Source organism: Capsicum annuum, chromosome 3 (assembly GCF_002878395.1).
Source record: "Capsicum annuum cultivar UCD-10X-F1 chromosome 3, UCD10Xv1.1, whole genome shotgun sequence".
NCBI classification, from domain to species: domain Eukaryota; kingdom Viridiplantae; phylum Streptophyta; class Magnoliopsida; order Solanales; family Solanaceae; genus Capsicum; species Capsicum annuum.
The window spans coordinates 226,738,072-226,753,097 of NC_061113.1; the positions used below are offsets into that span (position 1 = coordinate 226,738,072).

The 15,026-nt window shown below is 35.5% G+C and overlaps 1 protein-coding gene across 5 annotated transcripts; it reads right to left on the reverse strand.

Moving 5' to 3' along the window:
• Positions 1-5,032: 5,032 nt before the first annotated feature.
• On the reverse strand, positions 5,033-13,171 carry LOC107863159 (pentatricopeptide repeat-containing protein At5g40400). Of its 5 annotated transcripts, none has more exons than XM_047409412.1 (4): positions 11,694-13,152; positions 10,968-11,516; positions 6,084-6,432; positions 5,033-5,618 (listed from the first exon to the last, which is right to left on the reverse strand). In XM_047409412.1, the coding sequence occupies exons 1-2, from the start codon at positions 12,877-12,879 to the stop codon at positions 10,981-10,983; spliced, it is 1,722 nt and encodes a 573-aa protein (XP_047265368.1). In that variant the 5' UTR covers positions 12,880-13,152; the 3' UTR covers positions 5,033-5,618; positions 6,084-6,432; positions 10,968-10,980. The 5 variants fall into 5 exon arrangements, with proteins under 5 accessions (XP_047265368.1, XP_047265369.1, XP_016564449.1 ...); XM_047409413.1 differs by having other exon boundaries at positions 10,968-11,128; positions 11,361-13,152; XM_016708963.2 differs by having other exon boundaries at positions 10,968-13,171.
• Between the last annotated feature and the right edge of the window lie 1,855 nt (positions 13,172-15,026).

The following is a 15,026-nucleotide window of genomic DNA, read 5'->3' on the forward strand; positions in this document are numbered from 1 at the left end:
ATTGCCAGTTGCCACAACAAACACTGAAACAACTGAGGCTTAAAGTAATTACGAGAAATTTATTTAACCATGATTCATCATAACGTCATTATATATATGATATATCATTGTCATACAGAACCGGTACTGTAGTTGAAAGCTTTAGCAGACAACAAAAATGATACTGGGTACTGTACATCTTTAGGATCCTGCAACACATTGTATTCTTTTATTAATTCCATTTCTTGTAGCGTTAAATACCCGAGTTAGGTACATGTTTTTGGGTGAAAGACATCATCTAATATCATACCTTATTTGAACTATAACCCGAACATATTTGGTGCAGGTCACCAAAATAGCTTATGTTTACCGTTTGTGACAAATTGTGTGAAGACCTTTCGCAATTTTTCAGCTTCCATGGTTCTAAATTTTCATAGCTTCTTAGGCAAATTAGGTAACCTAGATCTTCTGGTGCTAACCTTTCTTTGTTCCTTCGGTTTGATGTATTTCACTAGAGGCTATATGTCTCTATTAGGAGGTGTATTCCATTTGACGGTCAAAATTATGAGATTTGACAATGAATCTTGAAATGTACTTACACTTGTACAACCAACGTTTATTAGTAGTATTTGATGGCATTTTTGTCAGGGCTTAGCACTAAGTATCAAATATATAAATGCAATAAGAAATAGTATGTATATATGATGAAGCGGACACAAAGAGATAATGAAGGTTTCGGACAACCCCAGGTTTGCATTATCTGGGGTATCTTTGAATCCATGTTTCTTTACTCAGTTGGAGGGGTGAACTAAAAGTATATACTATTGAATGAGGTATGTGATGCATGTTAATTGCATACGATAGTTAAAACGGTTGGGCAAATAAGAAAAGCGACAAACAAAGAATAAGTATTATGAGGAAGCGCCCTGGAGGAGTAAGGTTTTAGGTTAAACTGAAATACCAACAAAAGAAATGCAGGTTGCAAGATTAATCCTCATAAGAAGAACAAATGTATCGTGGGACTAAAAGGGGTTCGGATTCTTCTGTCTTGTTGAAATTGTATCTCACTCTTAAGAATAATAGTATAATATTTAGAAACATGTAATTTACCTTAAAATACACTATTTTGTCATGTTTACATGGAAAATATGGACGCAAATAGAACACAACGGATATATAAAGTATGCATATAACCAACCCCAATAAGTTTTACATTCAATTAATTCATTGTTACTCTTAAATAGACTAATTTGACATCTAAAACTCATACTTGAGACGTCTCAAATGTGAGATGGAGTCAAAATTACATATCAGTAGTCCTAACTTCACACATTGTGCGTATCACCAACTTTTCTTTTGTCCCCTATCAAGAATTTTTAAATTTGAACTTTCATACTTTTTTTCAAAGAAAATGTCAATTTTATTTCAAAAGTTGGCGGCCGACAAGGAAAGAAATGGTTACCCTTTTCTCCTTTTTTTTTAATTTTTCTTTTTTGTCTAAGTGGAAACTAAGTAAAACTTAGTACTCCAATAGGGAAATGAATGTTTTATAACTTTATGGGAAAGATGCATTAGATGACATATACTGCAACCTGCACGCAAACATAAATGAGAATGCAGGACAAATTTTAAAAACAAAGACACAGTTAATATGCGGGGTCCTCCTAACTTCATTCATTTCACAATCTGCAACCTCATTTAAGATGCACCACGAAAAGTATGAGCTCTACATTACACCCAATTTATTCACTACTCTTGTATTTCCTTTTTTATTTTTTAAATAAATGACCAATCACCACACAGCTTTAGCAAAAACAAAAATGTATACATATTTTATTTTTTTTGAGCTGAAATTTCGGGAGTTTTAGGGGATTGTGATATCCAATAATAACAAGGGGGTGGGTGGTGAGGGAGCAGTAGTAGGACCCTACTACCTTGATTGCTTTATAGATTTCTATGTCCCATTTGGATGTCCTGTTGCCTTCTTCCCTGTAATGGTTGAGGGGCTGTGTTTTCAAGCCCCCTTCCTCATCTCTGCCGGAAAAAAATAACAATTAAAAAATCAATTTGAATTTAAAAGACGAACAAAATACACAAAAAAAGATTTGTTTGTCACTCTAGTTGGCACTTGTGCCAATCTTGTATCTCAATTTAGGGCACTAAGCACCCTTTTGCGAGTAAGAACCCTTCGGGGCCCTCTACTTCAATTCTTCGGATACCATAACAAAGCTGATGTACAACTTAAACAAGCACTTAAATGCATTTTTTCTTGTCTTTGGTTTGTGCTAGTTCCTCTTATAATGCATGGGAGTAAACATCGTGTCACATTAAAAAAAAAAAAAACATACCTATTGAAATCCCACGAGGAGGAGGAGGGTGATGTGAGCAGCCTCACCCCTACCTTGTATAAAGTAGAGAGGTTATTTTTTTATTCTTTTTTACCCCTCCCTAGGAGCTCACACTTCGAACTCACAACCTTCGGGTTGGAAGTGCGGAGTGTTTACTACCTGAGCCACTCCTTCTTGTTGTGAAGGTCTTGTTAGTTCTGATAGACTCTCAACTTATTTTTCTTACTGATTAGGATTTGCTCTACTTAAGTTGAGATTATTTTTGATAGACTCTCAACTTAAGTAGAGCATATCCAAATCAGTAAGAAAAATAAATACAATATTGAAGAAATCATATAGAAAATAATGGAGAAATTACAAACTCAACAACAAACATACGATAAACGAAGCAAAAGAAACAATTGGTAAAAAGTAGGATCAAAGAAAAAGGTAATGGGAGAATCTAATAATACTACTAATAAGGGAAACTCGATAACGGGGTCATGTCCTCGATAAGTTGCAGGTGTGTCATGTTTTGTCTAATCACCTCCCTCCAATACTTTTTCGGCCTACTTTTATCTCTCGTAAAACCCATCATAGTCAACCACTCACACCTCTTTACCGAGGCATCTGCACATCTTCTCTTCACATACTCGAAACATCTCACTGGCCTCCGTTATCTTGTCCACCATGTAGGCCACTCTCAACTTGCCGCAATGTCTTAGTTCCTAATCTCATCTCTCGTAGTATGCCCACACATCTATCTCAACATCCTCACTTCCACTACTTTCATCTTCTAGTCTTAGGAGTCCATGACCGGCCAACCTTTTGGCTCATATAACATAGTTGGTCTAACAACCACGTTGTGTGCACAACTATAATTCCTTTTATGTAAATTAGGAAACAATCAATACATCTCTCTACTCTACTACTATATCTAACTCAAACATCCTTTAATCATTGATGTATAAAGTGCAGTTAATATAAGGGCTAAGTCACACGAAAAACAAAAATAATGCAAATGTGCTAGAAAGATGCCTCCTTGGGCTAAAGTTGTACTCTCAAGAATATGATTAATTTCTTTCCTGGAAGCTGCCCTTTTAGTTACCTAGAGAGGTAATCCCAATGAGGGTTTCCTTCAGCTTTTAGGTGATGGTGACTAGTGAGTAACCGAGGTAGTTGGCGCCATGTAATTCCACGCTCCCATTCCTATCCCCACACCATATATATAGCAGGAATGTCTTCAACTTCCAGGTCCCTAAAGCAAAGATAGTGAAACCTCAATAAACTTACCCTACTAAATAGAGGGACAACATTTTTTTCACATTTCTCCATCTAAACCATATAAAAGACTAATCCTCATAAAACTAGATTATTGAATGAGTTTAGAACTATTAAGCACTCTTAACTTCCACAACTGCTGTAGTACTAACTACTAATTCCTATACGCATTCAGAAGAAACACAAGTGAGATACCTGTCTTGCAAACCCAAAATTGAACAGCCAAACACTAAATACTTGTGACTAACAACTCCATAGAAATATGATAAGAATAGGTAACTTCACAGAATGCAACAATTTAAACTGATTCCATTAACATTCATTTTCTGTTCAATCCAACTTTGCTGGAATGGATAAACACAATAACATATCATGTATCCTCAAACTTTGACTACCTAACTTCTGCTGCTGTCAGACCGAACACTTATCAAGGACAATAGGTCTGTATTATTTGATCAAAAACTGAACACTTGTAGATTTTCATCAACTTAAAGAATAGTCTGTCAATGACCACAGGCATGTTCAGGAAATCAATTGATAGAATGTTATAGATTTCAAATCTCATTATAAGACGTAAGGATATCTAGCTTGATATGATGAACAAGTCTCAGAATTAATCATGCCCCAAGGCTGCAGCTGCCATAATCAATCCCGTAAATGAGTGTTCATGGAAGGTTAGACCCTCTAATGATGAATAAAAAAGTTTGTTGTAAATATTTTCGTGAAGTTATTACTTAATTAGTTAATTATTATTTTTTTCCTAAATATTTGCCACTAATAATTTCTTGTGCTGAAACATTAAAAATTGTGTTATTACGTTTGTTAGAGACTGCTTTTTAAGATTTCTTATAGTGCTTGATACAGAAGCCCACAAGTTAGGATATACATTTTAGGTGAAGAGCATTTGTTGCTCCACAAACTAGAGAACTAAACATTAAAAAGCATATGCTTCAGCATATGTTAGTGAACTTGCATACAAGTATGTACCAGTTAAGTATTTGGTCGTATACGTTCAACTTCTAGTGTATTTTGAAGGTTCTATGAAAACCAATACGTTACACCTGTTCGGCACAATATATATCAAGGCAAATGAAAAGTTTATGTAAAATGGGCTTGCCCAACTGGTAAGTAAAAGAACTTACTGCTTAAGTATCTTGGGAATACCACTTGTCTCATTAAAGTAAACGATTTTACATTCACCCAACTCCCAAGTGAGAGCTAAGGGGTCATCCAACTTATTCCACCTGCATGAGCTTAGCCCATTTTAAGAACTCCATCGGTCAAGGGCTTTGGCAGATTTTCCATCTAAAAAAAGGATTTGGCAGATCCTTACATGAACATAATGTTTCATCAACCATCAATGAATGGCTGACAGAAAAAGATGACAACCTATTGGTACAACCCTAATGAGGTTTATAAAGCATGGATGCAGCTATGGAACTCCATACAAATAGAATACTGCCTTTAATATCATTTGAAGTGGGTCAGTACATAAAGTAGCAACCTTATACAACAAGTGCAATAGCAGTGATAAAGCTCAAATCTCAAATATCCTGAAATTAGCCATAACTGGAGTTTCTGAAAATGAGGAACACCAGGTAAAAGGATGAGGAACATAGAGCAGAAGACACAGATCAAATTGTAGCTTAGATTCAAAAGAAGAAGAACACGAATCAATCAAGCTACTATGCTTCAACCACAACCTAGATGGAGTAGTCAATATGAATCCTCCATATAGCTCTATCAGGAACCAGTTTCAACTTTCAACCCAATATCATAAGTAACACGTTGGCAAAGGAAGTTCTACCTCCCCATATGTGCATCTGCATGTCAAAAACCAACCTTAAATCTGAAGAAGCATTTCAATTTCTCCTCCCTTGTATCCAAACCAATACATAGAAGCAAAGGTCGGTGCTTTTGATATTAACAGAAGTCTTCACAATTAACTGGCAAATAAGGTGACATCCAATACACTGGAAGCAGGATTGACCTTTGATCACTGACACCTTCTTTAGCATCCACTTATAATTCCTGAAATTCGTGCATATGCTGCTAACATGTCAGAAATACTACTTATCACAATAACCTTTTAGTACATTATTTGTTCCAAACAACTATACTGGATAATAAAGACGATTAGATTATTCTTTCACATTGAATTTACAAGTGTGGACCAGTTACTCGGGCATTAAGAGTGCTTTTAGCTAAGTTAAATTGAAATTACATTAGGATTCTATGAATTAATACCGTTATCTGTATGAACCATATTGACGTAGATGCTAGGCATCTTTTATAAACTAGCTTAAATATTTTTGATAAGATAAGAGACGTTATAAACTAGCTTAAATATAATACATCAATAACACACAGTCCAATGATTGAACCTTCTTTTATCATTTGTTTATCAAAAATTTTGTTCAAAGTCAGAAACGACAAAGGTAAAAAGGCAGTGAGGCAAATTGGGCAGAGTTGAACTTAGAATGAAATTTTTCTTACCAAATTTAGGTCAGCCGTGAAGGGAATCTTAAAACAGCTGACAACGATACACAGAGAACCAGTGAGTATACAATTCAAACTTGATCTGCATTCTTGTACTGAGGATCTTAAGTTTAAGTCTAACAGAAACCAATGCCAATCCTTCTGCATGTAGGATAGCTTCAGATTTCATAACCCTGCACCCTGAAGTGATTGATCCCTGATTTCTGAAACATTGAGATCAAGAACCTCCGTGCCGAATCTCAAGCTGTGTGAACCCAAGCACCTTCCAGTAAAGAAGCTTAATTCGTTCGAGATCCACTGAAGTAATGTCATCTCATGGAGGAAATCAATGCCACCAAAGACTTAACTGACAAAGAAAAAGATATTACATTTGGAGAGTTCTCTGAATGACCATCTGACAGGACAGACACCACGTAATATTTGCATTGTCAGAAGGCAGACTTTGAAATAGAAACTGTGATATAAAGGCCTGTTTATACATTTCATTTTGGAATGCAGAAATTCTGTGTAAATTGTGGCTCTTTCTTTTAGCAACTATTGTTTGTATGTGTTGTCACAACATGTAAATGAATAACAACCAGAAGAGAGCTGACCACCTAAAGCATTAGCAGAGTGTCTCTGTGTCAGTCTTTCACCTTTTCTGTTAACCCATCAGAGCCAAAATTAGAGTCACCTTTTATATTTACCAATATCTAATACAACAACAACAACAAACCCAGTGTATTCCCACCTAGTGGGGTCTGGGGGGGTAAGATGTACGCAGTCCATACCTCTACCTCTGATGAAGTAGAAAGGCTGTTTCCGATAGACCCCCGGCTCAAGGCACGAGATACCACACAAACACATAGTGCAGCACAGAAGCAGATTACATAACATAAATACGGCACCCATAAGTAATATAAAGCAGAGGAAAGCAGGGGAAAGCACACAGATTCGTAATACAACATGGAACACGGAACATGGAATCATGACAAGAATAAAACCCCCACCAAGTAATTCCCTACACTAGCGACCCGAACTGGCCCCAATCCTCTGCCGTAATTCGCATCCTCCAGACCTTCCTATCTAGGGTCATGTCCTCGGTGAGCTATAACTGTTCCATGTCCCGCCTAACCACCTCACCCCAGTACTTCTTCGGCCTACCCCTACCCCGCCTAAAACCATCCAACGCTAGCCTCTCACACCTACGGACCGAGGCATCCATGCCCCTCCTCTTCACGTGTCCGAACCATCTCAATCGTGCTTCCCGCATCTTGCACTCCACTGAAGTCACACCAACCTTCTCCCGGATAGTCTCATTCCGAACTCTATCCCCTCTAGTCAGTCCACACATCCAACGCAACATCCGCATTTCTGCCACCTTCATTTTTTGGATGTGGGAGTTCTTAACTGGCCAACACTCCGCTCATACAACAAGGCCGGACGGACTACCACCCTGTAGAATTTGCCTTTAAGCTTGGGCGGCACCTTCTTATCACACAGCACCCCCGACGCGAGTTTCCACTTCATCCATCCCGCCCCAATACGGTGCGAGACATCCTCGTCAATCTCACCGTTACTCTGAATCACGGACCCAAGATACTTGAACTTGTCCCTCTTACATACCTCCTGAGCTTCCAGCTTCACTACTACCTCATTCTCCCGCCTCACGTCATTAAACTTGCATTCCACATACTCTGTCTTGCTTCTGCTCACCCTGAACCCTTTAGACTCAAGAGTTCGCCTCCACACCTCTAATTTGTCATTCACACCCCCTCGAGTCTCATCTATCAGAACTACATCGTCTGCAAAAAGCATACACCACGGCACCTCCCCTTGAATACGCCGCGTCATTTACCAATATCTAATATTGCTCGAAAGATAAACTCTCCCACATTGGGATGCAGCTTGTTTTAAAGTAGAACTATATGTTCTTTAACTTTAAGCTAATCACACAGTCAAAAGTTTGTGCCCCAGGAAAGCTAAAAAATTTAATCTGAAATTCATCTTGGATAGATGAAGAATGTGTTCGACGATAAAACGAATATAGCAAAACCTAGAAGGATTTGATTCCAAACAAATTGTTCCAGAATCTCATGAGAAATAACCACAATAACGTAAAACTCAATCAGCACATGGAATAGGAAAGTTATACAAAAGGATTAGGAAGTATATTTTGAAAGGGTCAATAGAGATCAAACCTGTGAGCAGTTCTAAGCAAATCCCACATGAACTTTTTTTCTTTTACCATTACAACTACAACCACTTCATCATCAGGCTTCGGTTTTGTATCTCAAGTTCCTAATCCCAGAACCCCTTCCTTTCTTCTTGAAGGCTGTAAGTATATCCCATCAGACCAGATGGATTCTTCTATTCTCACTGCTACTTGCCTAAGCAAATTCCTTCTCCATGTCTTGTGCATCTAGTGCCTTCACTACACTTGTGGGGATAAGAAAGGGCATCATATATGTAGCCAAGACATCAAGAACACTTTCCTAAGGAATATTCTTTTCTCCGTAGAAAAGTATTGACTCTTCCCCTTTGCTAGTTTTTTCGCACATTTCTCCAGCACACCATTCCATATCCTTTTTTATTTGCTATTTAATCCAATGGCACTCCCAGATAATCCTATTTTCATCCAAGAACTACTATCAATTTCGAATATCATTTACCTCATTATGGTACCAGTTTCAAAAAAAAATCTCATCTACCTCATTAACTTAATATATGTAACTCTTATTCCAGTTAATCTGTAATACAAATGTTGCTTCAAATAGAATGAAGATCACCCTCAGCACTCCAATCGTTCTCCATTAGCATCACAAAACACAAGTGTATCATCAGCATATTGTTAATGTGTAATTTCCAGATTATAGGCTGTCCTAGAGTTGATTCCTGAAAACCCTGATCTAGTTGTTTACATGTGCAGTTTTTAACATGTCATTTAAATATGAAAGGCGGAGTAGGGTCACCCAGTCTCAGACCTTTCAAGAGGTGAAGAAACAACTAGGCGAGCCATTTATCAAAACTGAGAACTTTATTTTGCTAATACAAAATTTAATCTAACTAACCCCTCTTCCTCAAAAGCTTATATTCACTAATATTCCAGGCAGAAAATCCATATGATCACACGCCTTTTCTATATCCAACTTACATAAAGTTCCTAGCTTTTTGCTATTTATTCAAGCACCTACCCACTCATTTGAAATTGGTGTAATATCTATTATATGACTGTCTTTGATAAAAGTCATTTGCGAGCATCCACAAGTTTTCACCCACTTTTTTGAGTCTCTCAGTCAACAGCTTTGAGATAATTCTATAAACACCCTTGGCTCCCACCTTCTTAGGAATCAATGCTACAGGTGGCTTTAAAACTTTTTTCAAAGACTCCATGTTCATGAAAATTCTACACAACAACCACGCCTTCAAAGCTCACCACCCTCAGCAATGGATAAGGAAGGCCGTAGAGTATTGTCAGGGCCAGGTGCTTTATCCTCTGCAAACTCCTTGACTTTCTTCCATATTTATTTTGTTTCAAAAAGGCTCAGTAGAATTTGATTGATCACAGACACACCCTAAGTTTACAATGTGGTCTCCAGTCCTCAGATCATTCTAATTTCTACATACAAATTTTGATAGTATGTGACTATCTCCTCAACCTTTGCTAGTTGACCAAGAAAGTTCAGTCTCCTCATAACCAAATTATCTTTAATTGATTTACTCCATTCTTTAAGTTTCCCTTCAATGCTTCAATTTGAATACTAGATATTAGATTTACCAAGACAAACAAAAGACACCCACCAGTTTTTAATTCTGCTTTTAAAGTCTTCTGTCTGCAGCCACCAATTCCCAAATTTGAAATAGGAGTTGACCGGTTCCTATTTCCCACATTAAAGCATCAAAGATGTATGATCTGAAGATTTATGAAGGATCGATTGATTAATAATTCTGAGGCAAGTCACCAATCCCATATCCTCAACAAACTCTGAACTTAACAGTGTTTAAATCCCCACACACCAAGGAGCAATGAATAATCTCCTAGCAGCACCAATTTCTCACCAGACTTCGTCTCTCTCTTCCCTATCATTTGGAGCATATACAGTAGATAACGCCAGGTAAATTCTTGGGTCTTACGTGTAGAATGAGCCTAAACTGCCAATCTCCATGTAGCACTTCCGAGCATTTAACTTGGCTTTTCAGTTGGACAATAATGGTCATTGAAGAGCACTTCGCTATTTATAATGAAATGATTTGAACAGATGAGGGATTTGGGGAAATTGATGTGGTTGCAAGAGGAATGCCTTTGTAGCAATTTTTTGGTTTAGGTAAATGCAAGATATAGATTTAGTAAGTCGAAGATGGTGGAGATCTTATTTGTGAAATCAAATTCAGCAATTTTAGAACAGCTTTGATAATTTTTTGAGTAAACCATAAGGGAGGTTAACGGAAGAAGCCAAACGTGTGGAGAGGTTATCCATTATATAGAAGTAATTAAGCAGCTGTAATTGCTTCAGAAAATGTAGTTTTGTACATTGGAGTTTTTGTACAATCTTCAAACAGAAGTAAAGCAAAGAACCGTAGGCAACTAGAACAGAATTATCTTTCACAGGAATTCTCCAAATAAATGCATCTAATGGTCTATGAAGCAGTATTTTCTAGAGGAAAGGGGAACTATTGCTTTTAAAAAAAAATGCTCCTAGACACTACTGCAATCAGCTATCAACCTGCAGGATCCAAATATTTAAAACCGGAGTTTGGTTAAACATGACAAGATAAGATTTGATGCACTGGTTTTTTTTTTTAATTGGTGATTTCATGCATTACTATCAAGGTCAAGTCCTTTCGTCATCATGGATTTAAGAATGATTCACAAGATGAGGAGATCCAATGTAAAATGTATACCTCATTACTGCACTTAGATGTTGATTTTGTGGACTCTCACAGCTTTCTGCAATCCATCAATTACATACTTGCATGTCAGCTGATTTGGCGCAAAACCCACTTTCCTCATCTTATCTTGAAATTTCATCAGTTTTGCAATATCACCTTCAGCACTTATAAGCCTGATAATTGCGTTGTAACAAACTGTGTCAAATATTTTAAATTCTTGAGCAAAGAAGCTTAACAGCGATTGTGCCTCGCGGAAATTGTTTTCCACACAGTGCCCATTTATTAAAGCTCTACAAACTTCAATATCAGGTGGCATATGACAATCTGTCATTTCTCTCATCAAGGAGTTAGCCTCCATACTTCGGCCTGATTTACACAAACATTTAATTATAGCTCTATATGTACCTAAATCGAGCTTCAAATCTTTTGACACCATCTCTGCTTTCAGGCATAACGCCTCATCAGGGAAATTGCATCTGCAGAAAGATTCAATCAACTCCCCATAGACTATATTGCCAGGCTCATATCTGTCGCCAGATACTCGATCAATTAGAGCTTTCGCTGCAAATGGTCGATTCTCCATACAAAGAGCAGCAATTAGATAATCATATATATCACGAGATACTACAAATCCAAATCTTTGAAGTTCTGTGACTAAATTCACAGCTGAAACCAAATTATCTTGTTTTTGATATCCTTGTACAAGAACTGAACAAGTGAACTTATCAGGGTACATACCTTCTCCAATCATGTCATGCAACAGAAAACGTGCCTCTTGCATCATCCCCTCTTTGCAGTAACCAGAAATAAGAGTGTTATACAAAATAATATCTGGTTTTAACCCTCTGTCAACCATCCTTATAAACAACTGATGAGCATCCCTCACATTTCCCTTTCTGCTAAAGCCATTTATCAAAGACGTATACGTGAACAAATCCGGTGATACGCATCTAACGTACATAATTTGATACAAGTGAACTGCATCTTTCATTCTTCCTTTCCTACAATAGCTACTAACTAATGTATTATATGTAACTATATCAGGTTGAAACCCTTCTTCCTCCATTTTCTCCAAGAAGTCATTAACCTTGCTCACATCTTCATCCTTGCACAAAACATGAGTTAATATATTGAACGTACATGAATTCGGGTGCACCCCAATTCTTTCCATTTCAGTATAAACTTCCCAACATTTTTTGCTATAATTCAACTTCGAAAGACCAGTTAAAAGACAGTTCATAGTAATAACACTCGGGCAAATCCCACGCTTCACCATCTTTCTAAAAGCTCTATACCCATCCTTCACCATATTCTCTTTAAGAAAAGCCTTAATTAACATGTCAAACACAACAGGATCCCAATTACATAAACCGCTCAACGAAACCAAACTTTCAAACACATCCAAAGTACTCTCCACTCCATCTCTTTGCAAATCAACCAATTCAGACAAAAGTTTCATTGCTTGTGAAAAGTTCTTTGTCCAAGTCAATATATGAATAACAAGACAATAATTTTGAGTGTTTGGCTTCACACCCAAATCATTCTTGGCCCATTTGAAGAAACTAAGAGCACTATATGAATCAGACTGGCATCTCAACAACACCCTAGAGATTTCATTATTACTAAGATAACTAACAAGCCCATTTTCTTGAACAGTTTTTCTCAGGAGGGCAAAATGGTCATTTTCTCTGTTCTTTAGAGCTGAACAGATTAGACTAACTGTGTTTTGGGGGTTTTGGGTTTTAGGTAGGAAGCTGTGAAGAGGGTTTGAAATGGGTTTAGCAGACTCATTATAATCTGTTAGAATTTGGACACAATTTGATGATAATGATGAAAAATTCAATCTTGAATGCAGATTCTTGGAATTAATGACTAATTGTCCATTTGAACATGTTGATATAATTAATTTGTTCATTAGATTCATGGGAAAATTCAATAGAATGGAGCTATTAATACAGTTGAATATAGATAGAGAGACGATTACCGAAGGGAGTGAAATTTAAAGATTCTGGTAACTGCGTTGTCCGGATTTAGTCGTCCCGAACACCATGATTATTAAAATAAAAATAAAAAAGGAAAATATTATGGTTGTACATTACTCAAAATTCAACTTGGCAGAGCAGAATATTGGGAAGCTCTGCTGGGTTGTCGTCTCTACTTGGGGGATAGCAGTTCTGTTTGGAATTCACAAATTCCATTCTCACTCCATTCCTTTTTATATGTATTTTTTGCAAGCCTATTTAATAGTAATTTTTAAAAGTTAAATTATATTAAACTAGCTTATTTTTTAAAAATTAAATTAAATATTTAAAAATTATATAAATTACTTATATTTTTCTAATTTGATTAAGAAATGTATTTTAAAATATTGACCAAATTTTATATTATTTAATTTTTTTATATTTTATTTTTAAAAAATAAGGAGCATTGACAATCGAATGGAGAGACCCATTTAGTAGATTTTGAGGTTTTATTTTAAGACTTTTACCAAGATATATTAAAATAATTAAAGTAGGCACCTTAATCTATATCTATAATATAATTATAATAATATATTAAAAGTGTGAATATCTTTAAAAATAAGTGATTTTAATTTTTTTGCCCTTCATTAAAAGATTTTCTTTAAAAAAAATATTTTTTTATAATTTTTTATTATATTAACTAGACATCCTAAAATATATGAGACTCCTAAAATATATGGTAGGAGAATTAATTAGTATTTTTCTTTATACTTCACTTCCTAAAATATATGATAGGAGAATTAATTAATATTTTCTTTTCTACTGTTCAATTAGAAAAATATTCCTAAAATAGGACGGAAATACTTTTATAAATGTTGAGATGTACGTTAAACTAGAGAATAAACCGGTTTGCCTATTGAGAGAATATGATTGATATTCATCTAACTTGATTCTATTTCATGTCTAGATTGATGGATGTTTAATTTTCTAACCCTCAACTTTTTCACTGTTTTTGTCAGCATAATAGAATTCAACATGTGTGTATATATATATATTCTTTGTTTTCATTCAAAATCATTCTTCATTATCAAAATTTTTGCTCAGACAAAAATTAGTTGAATCAAAATCGAAATTTTGTGATCACTATTATGTTATTTTTTTTTATAGTTTACAGGTCGTAGATAAATGTTGGTTGGCTACGAAGAATTTCTTGTGTAAAGATTAGGTTTAATTGTATTGTTTTGATATCCTTATTATCTTATTGTTTTATTTTAATTTATAGATGCTAGATGAATGTGAGTCGACTTTGAAATTTTTTTTTAGGTAAAGGTTAGGTTTATTTGTATTATCTTAATATCTCTATTAGTTTATTATTTTATTGTAGTTTACAGTTCATAGATGAATCTCGATCGGCTTTGAGAAAGTTTTGTGTGTAAAATTTAAGTTTAATTATATTGTTTTGATATCAATTTTATCGTATTATTTTGTTGCAGTATACAGGTGATAGATAAATATTGGTCGGCTTTGATAATTTTTTTTATGTAAAGGTTAGGTTTAGTTGTACTATTTTGATATCTCTATTATCATATTATTTTGTTATTATTTACAGGTGGTAGATGAGCGTCGGATGACTTTGGAAAAATTTTTGTGTGTAAAGATTATTTAATTGTAGTATTTTGATGTCTCTATCATTGTATTGTTTTGTTGCAATTTACAGATGGTAGATGAATGTCGATCAACTTTTAAAAATATTTTTGATAAAGGTTATGTTTGATAAATAAATTCTCCATCTTTACATACTCAAAAGATATTAAATTTAATTATTATATCCATCTTTATTATTTAAACAAATATCTTATTTACTGTAATGTTTGAACTCATTAAAGTGAGGTACACGCGCAAGGTGCGTACACCTAAACTAGTATTTATTATAACTATAATACTATTTCAGAAGGGAAGCATTGAAGTAACTGAAAAAGTTGTTGTCATGTTGATACAAGCATGAAAAGCATAAAAGAGTACAAGATATTGTCAAAGGTTCAAGCTTCAGAATTGGCAAGTGTTTGAAGCCTTTTTAAAGCCTTGGCAAGTTGAAGGAGGAAAAGGGAAC